The sequence below is a fragment of the Tenrec ecaudatus genome, chromosome 2 (assembly GCF_050624435.1).
Source record: "Tenrec ecaudatus isolate mTenEca1 chromosome 2, mTenEca1.hap1, whole genome shotgun sequence".
In the NCBI taxonomy this organism is placed as follows: domain Eukaryota; kingdom Metazoa; phylum Chordata; class Mammalia; order Afrosoricida; family Tenrecidae; genus Tenrec; species Tenrec ecaudatus.
In genome coordinates this window covers 193,135,559-193,149,738 of record NC_134531.1, presented here as the reverse complement: position 1 = coordinate 193,149,738, position 14,180 = coordinate 193,135,559, and the positions used below count along the sequence as shown (strand labels likewise).

General features: G+C 45.2%; 1 protein-coding gene and 1 pseudogene across 1 annotated transcript; both read left to right on the top strand.

The window, feature by feature from the left end:
• Positions 1–4,470: 4,470 nt before the first annotated feature.
• LOC142441150 (large ribosomal subunit protein eL20 pseudogene) lies at positions 4,471–5,038 on the top strand (annotated as a pseudogene).
• Positions 5,039–7,065: 2,027 nt separating this feature from the next.
• LOC142440242 (protein FAM90A24-like) lies at positions 7,066–12,183 on the top strand. The gene is made up of 6 exons (XM_075542734.1): positions 7,066–7,083; positions 8,345–8,517; positions 9,256–9,433; positions 9,836–10,035; positions 10,640–10,748; positions 11,590–12,183. Exons 1-6 carry the CDS (start codon positions 7,066–7,068, stop codon positions 12,181–12,183), a joined length of 1,272 nt encoding a protein of 423 aa, XP_075398849.1.
• Positions 12,184–14,180: the final 1,997 nt, after the last annotated feature.

Genomic DNA, 14,180 nt, shown 5'->3' with positions numbered 1-14,180 from the left:
CGGGCACAATTCCCACACTGTGTCTCTGGTGCTATCCGCGGCAGGGCCATGGGTCACGGAGGGACATCATGTCTCATATTTGGCCTGGCCACGTGTCCTTTCTGTGGACTGGCTGCTCTAATTGGGGTCATCATCCTCAGGGCCTGGTGGGCCAGGATGTGCTCCACTCTCTCCAACTCCCCCTTCATCTGATCAGATATGTCCCTCTCCTAGAAAAAAACTCTTTCTTACACATCTATGACTTCCTCTGGATTTGCTTTTCTAGTGAAGCCAGCCTAACAGAGGTGTGGTGATTACTAGAAGCACAGAAGATGACAGAACCAGGCAGTAGTTCATCATGTTGAGCATGGGGTTGCCATGAATTAGGAGTAAACACAACTGCACCTAACAACAGATGTGGTTTAAATGCACAGAGATTTAAACTTGCAGTCCTTCTGTTACAGCTGTATCCAAAAGGTACATTCAGCTATGACTCTGACTCTAAGTCCCTTTTATTGGTGCTGCTAGAAATTGACAAGGGTATTGGGAAGACCAGCTGGTGGCAAATCCTACTGAGCCTCTGATTTAAATCAGTTACCATACTCCTCTGTTCACTCTCTACACACATTGAAAATGTGCTCTGGCAAGTGAGCTCTTTAAATGTCCCTACCGACACTACCAGGAAATATCTAACACCTGGGACATTATTCATCTTGGGTAGTATAGCATGCATTGCAGACTATTGTGACCTGTTCGGTGGCAAATAAGGGGCACTGAGACCTTTGATGGCCTAATGTACTGGAGGTAGACGGACCATTGTTTCATCATGAGGAGCTTCAAATAAATAATCCTGCGAAGTGGTTATTCAAACCCTACTCTTTATCTTTTGCTGGAAGATGGAATCAGCTTGTTTTCCCTTAGTGGTTAAGTAAAGTAAGTTGCTATGTAGTCATTCTGTAGCGTGTATTACATGTAGGAGTTTTAGAGCAAGCAAGACCTGGAATTCAATCCTGCTCTGGTACTTGGTAACTTTGTGATCTATAGCAAATACCCAATTACTGACTTTTACGGTTGCTTATGTTATTAAGCTTATAGGTAAAATGGTAGCACATAATCAGTATTTACTGATAGCAAAAAGGCAATTGGATCCAGCAGATAATTATTCATAATTAGCAATAATAAAACAGGAAACTGAAAGCACCTCTGAAGTTTTCTCTAAAGATAAGCTTTTGTGAAATAATTTTCAAATTTTAGATTTTTGCTCTGAAACTCATACATAGATGTGTGTTTTCTGTACTCCAAATAACATCTTGTATATGTGTCAGAATATATGAGAAGAATATTGCTCTGGTTGCTCTCCAAAGTTTACACTTTTCTTCAGATAGTTGTTTTTAACATATGGTTTAATTCAAAGTTCTTATTTTTTTAACGTTTCATTGACAAGCAATTCACATAGTATACAATTTAATCCTTGAATCGTATTAAGGGTTGTGCAATCACCACCACAATCAGCTTCAGAGCTTTAGTTTGCTTGGCTTGGGACTTTATAGAGTGGGCTAAGGCTGGCAGGTGAAAGTGTTAAGCTAATTAGTGTAAGTAGCGTGATTTAGTTGCTGCCTTTCTCTTTTATGCAGAGAATCCTTGTCACAATGCAGAAACTCCTTGACACTTTTCTTTCTTACCCATACTTGACCCCTCTGAGCATGTGAGGGGTTGGAGCTTGTTTGTTGTTGTTGTGGTGTTGTGGGGTTTCATTTTGGTCACAATAGGACTGCTGAAGGAAACCAAGGAGGCCTGGTGCACAGGTGTTACATGATGGGCTGTGACCCCCCAAGGGAGCTAGTTGAAACACCAGCTTTCCCCAGGGAGAAACTCAGAGCGTGTCCCGCTCAAAAGCTGTTTCACAGTCTGAAACCCACAGGGGGCCACCAAGAGGCAACCTTCACTGCCTGGCAGTGAGTGAGTGGGTGGGTGAGAGAATGAGTGAGTGAGTGAGTGAATGAGTGAGTGAGTGAGTGAGTGAGTGAGTGAGTGAGTGTGTAAGTGAGTTAGTTGAAGCAACCAGAGCCATTCATGACCCATTGACAAGCAAATGAATTGTGGGTTCCCATTTCTTTCTAGCCCCAATACAACAAACCTAGTTCTGGTAACATGGTCCTGTTTGATTGTCTTAGTCTGGGTAGACTAGAGAAAAAAATCCACATGTGTGTAAAAGAGACATGTGTAAAAGACATGTGTAAAAGAAACTCACATGTGTCTAAGAGAGAATTTTATATAAAGGGTAATTGGGCATTAAGAAAGCATCCCAAGCAAATCCAGTCCAAGACCATAAGTCCGATATTAGGCCATATGTCTGACTCCAATCCATAAAGTCCTCTTCAGACTCATGAAACACATGCAATGACACTGAGTGCACGGTAATGGGTAGAAAGGGTAATGGGTAATAGGAGGTCAGTGAGTAGAAAGTCTTGGATCCAGTGGCATTGCAATCATGTCAGTGTTGGCAGAGATCTCTACGTGGCTTCTCTGGCTTCAGATGTCTGGTTGCATCAGGGCAGACCCATGTGGCTTCTCCAGCTCCAGGTATTACTGCAGTTCCATGGGTCTTGTCCGCTGCAAATGTCTCCCAGGGAGGGAGCCCAGAGGTGTCTCCTGCCTCCAAGGAAGAAATGTATGGCTTCCCATAATTATCAGAAGAAGGTGATGCCCACAAAAAGTTCTCCTTGGCTATGATCTGATTAACAGGCTAGACTCCACCACTTTATGGTGAATCCTCAACTTGACAAAAGATTATCTAACTACCACATTGATACTCACCTTCATGGAGAGCTCCTGAAATAAGGGCGCTACAGAAAAATGTGAGGAAATTGCCTGGTGCCAGTCTATCAATGTCTGATGTCTTAAAGTCTTATATTCAGACAGGGAGCCATCTCAATGAGGTGTCAACTAAGTCCACATCAAAGAAGCACACCAGCCTGTGTGAGCAATCCAAAGGTGAAAATGACAAAATCCAAATATGATGAAGGGAAAAATATCAGGTCTTAATTGGTGAACACCCATTTTGTACAAGGCCCTGTAGGACAGCGGGAGCCCCAAATCCACCTGAAGACAATCTAGTCAAACGAATCCTCTGGCAGATGCTCGCTGGCCATGACAAGGGACCTGCATGGCTTTACTATCAGACAGAGATGGTGGAGAACTTGAGTAAAATGGATCCAACTACGATGTGATAGGACACTTGGTCAGCTGATCTCCCTCTTGACCCAAACTGAATTTACCTTGGCTTAAATAATTCTCGCTTGGTCCGTGACAGAACTTTCTTCTCTGGATTTCAAAATATTTCTGGTTTTCTTTTTTTCTTATCCTATATTTATATTTTTAGATTTTATAGGTAGATGTATGTAGGTATAAAGGAAATATATATATTTGTTTTTTTTGGTTCTGTTCTCTATTGTTTCTGTTAGGAGTCCCAGGTTATGAAACACAGAAGTCGTGGATGCAGAGAGACAGAAACTGATGCACTTGACCAATGTCACCATGGGTGCAAGAGGAAGAGTGTCTGCTGAGCGGCATTGAGTTCATTTTCCTGACGGTGGAACAATGAGAAGAGGGATGACGGTTTGGAGAGGGATGACCACAATGACTCACAATGCGGAGATGTAATCAATGGCACCGAATTCTATGCTTATTGCTTCTTCCATTTCCCCGTGTAACTCAGCGGTAATGTCCCATTGATACTTCTTATCAGTTAAGGTGAAAGTTAAAGTCACAAGGCTCCTTTGAAGGAACATTCGTATATTTCCTTGACATCAACATTCCCTATTACATCATATTCATGTGTAAGTACGATATTGAGTAAAAAGTACCTTAGGAAAACGGATGCATCTCCAGTGGGGGCTGGAGGAAACCACTGACAGTTACCATGGGTGCTAAGAGGACAAATCCATGTGTCTTAGGAAAAGGAAGGGCGGGTGCTCTCCAGAGGCAACCATTGCAAGAGCAGTGTTCATACTGCGCACATGTGCTCAGGAGAGACCAGTCCCTGCAGCAGGAAATCATGTGAGGTGAAGTGGCAGGGCAGCGAGGAGGAGGAAGGCCTTCCCATGGATGGATGGACACAGAGGCTGCATCAATGGACTCAGGCAACTCCACAACTGGGCGGCGGAGCGGAGTGTGCAGTGCTCCCTCTGTGGGAGTGGGCTCTCCATGGGTGGGGCTGGAGGCCCTGGTACCCAACAGCAGCAGCAGCACCTCTCAGCTGGGATGCTCCCAGCTACTGGGAGAAAGAAGGTTATTTTACACCTGGATTTGTTGTTGAAACTCTTCCTCTGTTCTCAACCACGTGATCTGACAGAGAAAAGTCAACTATGTTCCCAGCAGAATGAGATTATTTGCTCATCATTTCTTTCTTCTTTCAATGATCATTTGCTTTTCTTTTTCCTTATTTATCATACTGATTTCACTTCTTTGTGAAAATGGAGTTGCTTTTGCGGGTCGGGACGAGCGCGGAAGGTCCGCCATGAAGGCCTCGGGCGCGCTTTGTGAGTACAAGGTGGTGGGCCGCTGACTGCCCACCCCCAAGTGCGGGACACCTCCACTCTACCTTACGCGCTTCTTCGCCCCCAACCATGTCGTCGTCAAGTCTCGATGAAGAAGATGAAGAAGTCTTCCGGGGAGATTGTGTACTGCGGGCAGGTGTTCGAGAAGTCCCCTCTGCAGGTGGAGAACTTTGGCATCGGGCTGCGATAGGACTCCCACAGCGGGACCCACAACATGTACCGGGAGTACCGGGACTTGACCACCGCAGGCGCCGTCACCCAGTGCTATCGTGACATGGGTGCTCGGCACCGAGCCCGGGCCCATTCCATCCAAATCATGAAGGTGGATGAGACTGCAGCCAGCAAGTGCCGCCGGCCTTCGGTCAAGCAGTTCCATGACTCCAAGATCAAGTTCCCACTGCCCCACCGAGTCCTGCGACTCCAGCACAAGCCACGCTTCACCACCAAGCGGCCCAACACCTTCTTCTAGGCTGAGACCTCCCGCCCCAGTCTGCCCAATAAACGCTTCGGTAATCCGCAAGAAAAAAAATGTATTTAATATAATCTAATAATGCTTGTAACTAAGGGGCGTGTTTCCGCTATTATATACCAAGTCGTGTTTTATATGCCCTGCGATTTGTTTTATGTAAATGCCCTATTTTTTCTGGACTTTTAAAATTCTATTTGTTTTTAGGAGATGAACCCTTATGAGAAAGTTCACCTTTCATTTCTTCACTTGGAGAGGACTTACTCCAATATTTTCCTAAACCATCTGGATTGAAACAGATTAATTGGCTGCTCATGCACATATCATGCAACTCAGCACGTCAAACATATCAGGAAAAATTTCACAAACTGTACGACAATCAATTTTGCCACACTATGTTTTCCCATACTCACTGTGATTCGTGTTAAATTTTCACTTTTGGCAAAAAAATGTACAGAACAAAAATTTCCCTAATTCCACAAATTCTAAAGGCATAATTTAGTGTGCATGATAATATTATCCCTGTGGCATAGCCATTATTAATGTCCCCTCTGAAATTGTCCCCCCATTGAAAGGAACTCAATGCTTGCTAAGCAGTAATTAGCCTACCCATGGTAACCATAGGTCAAGGTCAGTTGCTTTCTGTTTTAATTCATTTAATAGATTTCTTGAAATGAAATTCACGTGCCTTAAACGTCCATAGTTAGACTTCGTCTAAAAAGCATGGACGGTTCTTCACCACCATCACCTCTAAGGCTCCTGCACCTTCCACACCCACTTACATAACTACACTTGACCTCCTGCAATCATGCTGGCCCCGCCCAAAGGGGAATTCTACACTGGCCCATGTTGCTGTTGTTGAGAACAAGGGCAAACACATAAGGGGAATGTTTTGAATGCACTAATCTCTGCATGGGAACCATGCAAATGATCTACTACTGTAAAGATTTAGTCTCAGAAAATCAAAGGGGGCAGTTCTACACAAATTGAAATGACGTCAATGGAAAGGAATTTGGCATAGAGCATCCCCCCAGTGCCAGGACATTTAATGCAATGCAAAGTCTCCAGCAAGTGGAGGGTAGGAGAGGATTAGGGTGGGTGAAGGGATTACTGAGTGTCCTGACCTATGGCAAACAGCTTCATGAGAGGATCAGTGAGGGTGGGTCAAGCACCTATATAAGGGGAAGCTCTGCAAACTCTGGTGGCCTCTTTGCCTGCACCTGGTTACTCCTGATTCCTGGTTCAGTGAAGTTGAGGCAGTGGACGGCTCCATTGCTTGCCGATCTGGGACTTTTCAACATCTTACTGCATTCCTTGAGAACCTTGGATCCTGTGACCCTGCAGAGAGGAGTCTGACGCCAGTCTGAGTTCTGGTCCCTCAAGGGAACGTGCCTACAACTCTCCAACAGTGTGAGTAATTTCTTTGAAATCTGTCTCTATGTGGACTCCTTGTTGTGTTGCTTTTCTGGGGAACCGAGCCAAACCAAGACACACTTCACGAAAGGACACATGGTCCAACCAAGAGCAAATCTCAAGGCCATCAAGTCATTGCTGGTCCATAGCAACTCGAAAGAGGAGAGTAGAAGTGATCTTTTGGGTTCTGAGTCTGTTGATGTGGACGGGGACAGAAAGTGTCATCTTGCTCCCTCAGAGTGACTGTGGGGTTAGCACTGCTTACCCTCCTTTTAGCAGCCCAGAGAGCAATCCACTCTACTACCAGGGTTCCTCGTGTGGACGCAAGGACTCCTGACACTCTTAACAGGATTTCATAATACAGGAAAATTTCAATAATTATTTCAAAGATGTTCCTTGAGACCCTGAGTTGAAGTGGCAGTTCAAGTGTGATAGAGCTCAGCTATTGCCAAGCAAATCATCCTATGAAGCTCTGGGAGTCAGAGAGGTTTCTTACAAGTCTGTGTGATGCAGATGACTCATCTTGCATGTTGAAAGTGAGGAGGAATTGAAACACTTATTGCTGAAGGTCAAGCATTGTAGCCTCAGTGAATATTACTACTCAATTAAGGAAACCATAATTTCAGAGCTGGACCAAAAGGTACCGTCATGATAAATGGAGAGAAGGTAATACTTGTCAGGGATTGTGTCTCATTTGCAGCCATGTTCAATGCTCTTGGAGGCGGAAGCCAAGAGATCAAATAATGCCTTGCCTTAGGTCAATGTGCTGCGCAAGACCCTGTTAGAGCATCGAAGGGCAAGGAAGTTACTGTGGGGCTAATGAGCGCATTAACCCAGTCACGATATTTTCCATTGCATCATATGCATGGCTCAGTTGGACAGTAAATATGGCATACTCAAGAAAAACTGGTGCATTGAGTTTTGCTAGAGAAGAATGTTGGAAGTACCAGGGACTTTTAGGAGAACAAATTCTTCTGTCTTTATGATTATTTCCTATTTGTCCTTTTTAGTCTCTTTTCAAGGTCGTACAACATTTTCCGTGAACGGTTAAGTCAGGGAGAGAAGCTAGTTCTAGGCTAACCGTGCACCTGAGAGATTCCCGGAATGTACATTCCCTTGTTTCTTGTTCATTCCCACAGAGCACCACGACACCGAGGGTGGTGGCAAGCCTGATGGATCCGAACACTCTTTCAATGGAACAAGGAAAGCAACTCTTGAAGGCCTTTGGGATCCCACAGCGAGATGTGAGTCTGTGAATGTTGGGGTTAGGTGGAATAAACCAACCAAAGGCAAGCTTGTGTCCACTGAGTCAGGCAGGGTTAGCCGAGTTGCAAGAGGAGAGAGCAGAGCTTTGCACGCAGAGCCTGGGAGTTTATTGTGAGTCATGGAAACGCTTCTGGACTGAGGAGACTTGTCTACAGGGTCAGTCTGTTCAGTTTCTGAGGCTGCAGGGTTTTCTCCTGCCCGGCAGCTGGTACACGGAGGCTGCCAATGGTTCGCAGTGGCCCACATTTAATGCACGATTCCAAAGGGCGCCCTGCAGGGGACTACTAGACCTGAATATGTGAGTCAACCCTGAGAGAGGTTCTCTGCCTGTGACTAGCTAGGGGTGATATAAAAGATTTACAACATGGTCACGAACCAATGTGGGTGGCCCTGATGGGAATGGGCACTGTCGGGTGCAACTGCTGTGACATTTCAGTGTCCTCCTGGGGGACACTGCAAAGTCTCATTGGTCTCTCTGCTTCCCTCCGCTGATAGCGACTCCAAGACTTTGCCAAACACTCCCTGGGCCGGGGAACAAGGGAAACCGGAATGCTGTGTTTGACAGTGCACAAAATGACCAAATCTCATGTGCGCTTCTTCTATTTTTTATCTTTTGAACACAGTTCTCATTCTATTTTGACTCCCTTTTGTTGTCTATCAGATTGACATGATGACTGAAAAGTGGATGGTTGCCAGCTCAGTGGAGGTGCTGCTACGGTTCCCCCTGAAGCCAGGAGAGGATCCCAGAGCCCGCTGTGAGCCAAACCAGAGAAGGAAGCCTTCAGTGAACCAGCCTCACACGGCCTCACTCACACCTGGACCGCAAAGGGAGAGGTAGGCCCGGGTGATGGAGTCATGGGCCTAGGCCTGGGTGTGTCATGAGCACACAGGCAGGATGGTGTTCGCTGCTTAAACTAGCAAGGACGTGTTTATTCTGTTGCTGTTGACCATAGTAGGTTTTTCTTGTGAGTCCACTGGTTTGAACCAGTCTGTGCATTTCAGCTTTCCCAGGCATCCTATGGTTGACGGCACGCCCCTGGGCAGTGTTCTGTCTGCCTCTAGGTATTGATTCCACGGGGCCCAATGTGGCCCAGGGACCTGCATGACTCAGCAGTGACAAGTGATTCTGTCACACTTGTGGGTTTGTTGGGCTCAGGGGTGGTGGTGGTGCAGGACTGGTATTAGTTGCTATGAAATGCACGGGTTTTGACAAGCATGGGAGAGGGACCAGACAGTGTGACCAACACCAAACCACACCAAGCAGGCCTCATTGGGTTGAACATTTCACAGGAAGAGCTACAAAAGCATCTAACCGTACAAATCCTCCAGAACCGTGCATGTGAGGGTCCCCATCGACTTCCACTGTGTACAGGGAGAGTGGTCTTATCTAAGACACCCATCCATTCTAGTAGCTGTGGCGTGAGAGAGCTTAAAAGAGTAATCCATTTTGATGTCAACTCAGGAGAAAATCGATTAGTTGTGGGATAGATTAATAGTCATCTCTTTCCCAAGCCCTTTGGGACTTTTGTCTGTATATGTAGCTCAAGCTCTGTGTACTCTCTTGTGTTCCAGGAAATCCATCAACCAAGGTGTGAGGATGACTAACCAAAGACCCACAGACGTAACAAAGAAGGTAGATCGTGACAGGCCGCAGCAATCTCAAAGACCCACTAAAGTGCTGAACCTGAAAACCAGACACTGCGGACCAGTGAAGGAGAGGTCTCCTCCATCAGATGACATAGCTGCCCAGGTAAGTGTGCCTGCTGACCCCCAGAGGGCGCTTGATCAAGGACAGCTCTGTTATCTCCAGCTGTAAGCCCTGCTTCATGCAAAGCTGATAAGGAGTGAACAGTTATCTGGTTGAGGAGTCTATTCAGAGTCTGTTCAGAGCAGAGCCAATTCTGGTTCAGTGTCGTATCTGTGGGGTTTTTTGCCCATTATTCACTTTCTGGTTCGTTAGACTCACCTCAAGCCATGATAGTCGTTCCCCTTTGGAATTCCTTAAAATCTATGTGTGGGAGAACCACAAGATTTGGGATTTTCTGATCAGTAAAGAGCCACCTATGTATGTAGCCTTCCCAAAACCAATATTCAATAATTTGTCCTTATATTGACCTTGGATTCAACCACCATGCTCATCTTCCACCCACAGGTGAGGTGCAAGAACTGCGGGGCCTGGGGGCATAAAATGAGCAGCAGGAAGTGCCCCATGAAGAACTGGGATTTGGCCTTACCTCTCCAGCCCTTGGGGTCAAGTGAGGAAAAAGAGAACCTGGAACCAAGAAGACTCCAGGGGACACATTCCGAAAAGTCCTTCAAGGAGATGAACAGACATACTGAACTAGGACGGAGGTAAAGAATTGCTGGTGGCAGAACACTGGCCATTGGAAACTAAGGATTGGGTCCATTCCAGAATTTGGTGGTGCTATGAGTTGTTGTGAAACACAACCTCAGATATTCAAATGCACCAATCCCTTCATAGGAGAATGATAAGGTGGTGTGATACCAGAAAGATCTACAGTCTAAGAAACCATAGATGGTGAGGCCACTAGTTGCATCATCTCAGTGGATGTGGGATTCGGGCCTCCTTCCTGGGCACACCCATGCACAGCATAGCAGGGAAGCTTTGCAGAAATAGACATACTCAGGAGCTGTTATGTACTATGGAGAATATCAGGAGGGAGAGGATATAGGGAACCCTTGGCACTTGACAGATGGAAGCAATAGCATGTCAAGGAAAGCAAGTAATGTCGCCAACTCAGAATTGTTGGTGGTGGTATTTTAAAGAAAAGCAACACACAGTCTTGACAAACTGTACAGGGGCTTCCAGGCCCCTCCCAGAAAAAAAACTGTGTTTAGTGTGAACCTCCAATTTGTGCCTGATCCTTGATTCCCAGTCTACGGTGGGGCAGAACGTTTGGCCATGTCCATAAACTCAGCATAGTGTATTCTGCAGGCCAGAACACCAGGAGATGAAGACAACAACCCAGATCAAGCCCCGGAAAGCACAGAGCATGCAGCAGACTCACTATAAAGACCTAAGGGAGTCTTGTGGCTATATCCGGGTGAGTCCGACTTCTGATCCCTCCTCTGGATCCATTTCTGGTTCCCCGCATTTCCTTCCTTACTATGCCCACATTCAGTGAATTCTTTGCCAGTCAGACAGCAACATCTCAGTGGGTACACTTTCTTTATTGATTCTTGATATTTTGAAAATTTCATATATTTTTTCAGAAAGTGCTAATACAATATGACCATTTACACTACCCAGAATATTTTAGAGAATGTTTTGTGTCCCTTCTTTCAACAATAGACAACATAAAGAGGACTTTCACCATAATGCATTGATCAAGAAAGTACCTGTAGAAACAGCTTTTCATTCACAAGTAGCCCCGTTCAGCGTCACAGATTCAATGACCATGTGCTTATCTCTACTGCATGTCTTTTTCAAGAGTAACTTCTTTTTTCTCTCTTCTTGATTGATGGAAATACTAGGGTATTTCTGCCCAGCCCCCTTATTTATTGCAGTATTTGCTTGTCCTTCCTCCCACCAGGCTGTTGTCATACATCTTCTGTTTGCAAATGAACAGATACGTTATATCTTTACACTGCTTGAGAATCCAAACGCAATTAGAGGTACCAGGAACAATCCAGAGATTTCTAATATGAGGTTTCTTATCCCACAGCTTCCCACCAGGCCAATGCCTGTCTATTCAAGGGTGAAGACATCTACCTCAGACCTGGTTCGCACAAAGGGGCCATCTATGCAGATGGCTGGCATGAGATCCTCTTGCTCTGCACAGTCTTCCATCCAGGAACCCACAGTAAGTTCCCCCCCCTTCACCCCTGGGCCCTGATCAAGGGCATCAAGTAGCCTGTGCTGACTCCTTCCATCTGTCTCTGCAGCAGTCTGCACTGTTTACCACCACGACCACCAACACGCCCGACGCTTGCTCTCATGACGTTCCCCAGTCTCTCAACAAGGCACACCAGCTGAAGCGCATCTTCCCTTTCCAGGCACAAAACAATTGTCCCGCTGTGGCCCCCAGCCGACAGCCTGCCACACATAGACTGAACAAGAACACAGAACTCAGCTTGCAGGCACCAAGGAAGAGGTTGTTACACGTGCCCACTGAGACTTGCAAGAATCCCACCAAAAAAACTAGACTTGAGCTTCCAGAGGCCCCTGCTGTGATCTCCATGGCACCTGCGCTGAGGCCAGACAAGAGCTCTCACCTGAATGCAGTCCAGACCGGGGCAGTGCGGCCATCTCCACGGTCCAGCCGCGTTCCACATCTCAGTGTCCTCACCCCGTTCAACAGAGCACCGCAGAGCTCCAGGTCCACAGCGGCTCCAGCCTCAGTCTCATCTAAGAAGCCTGCACCTCGAGTGCCAAGCCCACAGGGGCGCCTGGATTCACAGAAACCATGTGCGCATCCCCCAAGAAGTGTCCTCTATGAAGATCTTTTTGTCTCTTCCTCTGAGAGTGATGGAGAGTGAGACCCTCCTTGTCAAGAGAGACAGCGTCCAGTCTGACGTGTGTGGGCAAATGAAGAACTGAGGAGGGCGCGTGTGGGGAGCACACTGAGTCTCTAGAACTACGATGTCTCCAGTTTGGGGGAGGAGATGACGTGGGGCCACATTCACACTCCAACTCCCCACCACCCAGAGGCTGATTTCCACAAGGCAGCTGCCAGACATGCGTCTACACTGCCTCCTTCCGACACCAAATACATCTCTGCGGCGTTTGGAAATCTTTTGGAATGCCTTTTAAAAGTCACAGTTAATATGTATTGTACCTAATAATTTTAAATTTATTGTTATATAGATGGCATTGTAAATTAGAAATTTTATGAGAAACTGAAAAAGTGAAATATCCTATTCAATGATTTCACATAAAGCTCTAAAAATCATTTGTAGAAAGTGTTAAATTCTTCTGTTAAGCATCTACACATGATGTTATGATTCATCTGTTTAGAGTTTTGTTCCCTTTTTATTAATTTTATTGGGGGCTCATACAGGTCTTATCACAATCCATACATTTCATTGTGTCTTACACACTTGTACATTTGTTGCCATCATTTTCAAAACTTTTTTTTTTCACTTGAGCCCTTGGTATCAGCTCATTTTTCCCCTCAACCCCGCACCCCCATTCCACCATGAACCCTTGATAATTTATAAATTATTATTTTTTCGTGAATTACACTTACACTTACCAATGTCTCCCTCACCGACTTTTATGCTGTCTGTCCCCCTGTGAGGGGGTTATATGTAGATCATTGTCATTGGTGCCCCCTGTCTGCCCCCACCTTCCCCTTGCCCTGCTGGTATGGCTACTCTCCATATTGGTCCTGAGGGGTACATCTGTTCTGGATTCCCTGTGTTTCCAGCTCTTATCTGTTTAGAGTTTTTGAGTCATCTGTATATAATGGTAAGATTTATATTTATATAGTGTTAAAATTCATCTGTATATAGCGCTAAACTACGTCTGTATATAGTGTTAGGAGCATCCGTGTGGATTATGGAATTTGGAAAGCTCTGGGTAAATAGCAAGCCTCTGCATGTAAAAAGATGTACATGTTTTCATTGGGACAGTTTCAGGGAAATTCATAAGGAAGGACAGTCTCAGAGCTGTGTATGTTCTGTTAATAAATCATTTGTGAATTTAAAGTTAATCAAGTTGTGTGAATATCATTTTTTCTAAGCTATGGTACCTTTTTACAAAGGCTTTGGCTTTCCTTTGGCACATCCAATGCATTGTCCATTTTATCTCTCAAGTTTTATTATCTGAATATGAAGAAGATTGTGGTCCATGGGAATCTTCATTTGTTGATGCGGCATAACTCAGGGTGAGAAAATAGCTGAAAAAAATCTTCGAATGATTGGAACTTAAAATGTGTGTAGTATGGATTTAGGAAAATTGAAAGTGGTTACAAAAGAAATGGAATGCGTGAAGATCAATATCCTAGACATCAGTGAGTTGAAATGGACTAGTATTGGCTATTTTGAATCAGAAAATCATATGATTTACTCTGCTGGGCATAACGCAATCAAGAGGATTGGCATGGCATTCCTTGTCAGAAAGGATCTTGCTAAATCCATCATGAAGTACAATGCTATCTGTGATAGGATTAAATGCTTCCACCTTCAAGGAGATCCCATCAATACAACTATTAAAATGTAGGCAGCAATCACAAAAGCTAGTGATGAAGAAATTGAAGAATTCTACCTGGGACTTCAATTGGAAATCTATCAAACATGCAATCAAGATGCATTGATAGTTACTGGAAATTGCAACCCAAAAGTTGGAAACAAAGAGGAAGGAACAATAGTCGGAAAATACCAACTTGGTGATGGGAATGGAGCTGGAGATTGCAGGATAGAATTTTGCAAGACCAAGGACTTATTCATAGCAAATACCTTTTTTCAACAGCTCAATATACATGGACTTCCCCCAATGGAATGCACAGAAATGAAACTGACTACTTCTATGGGAA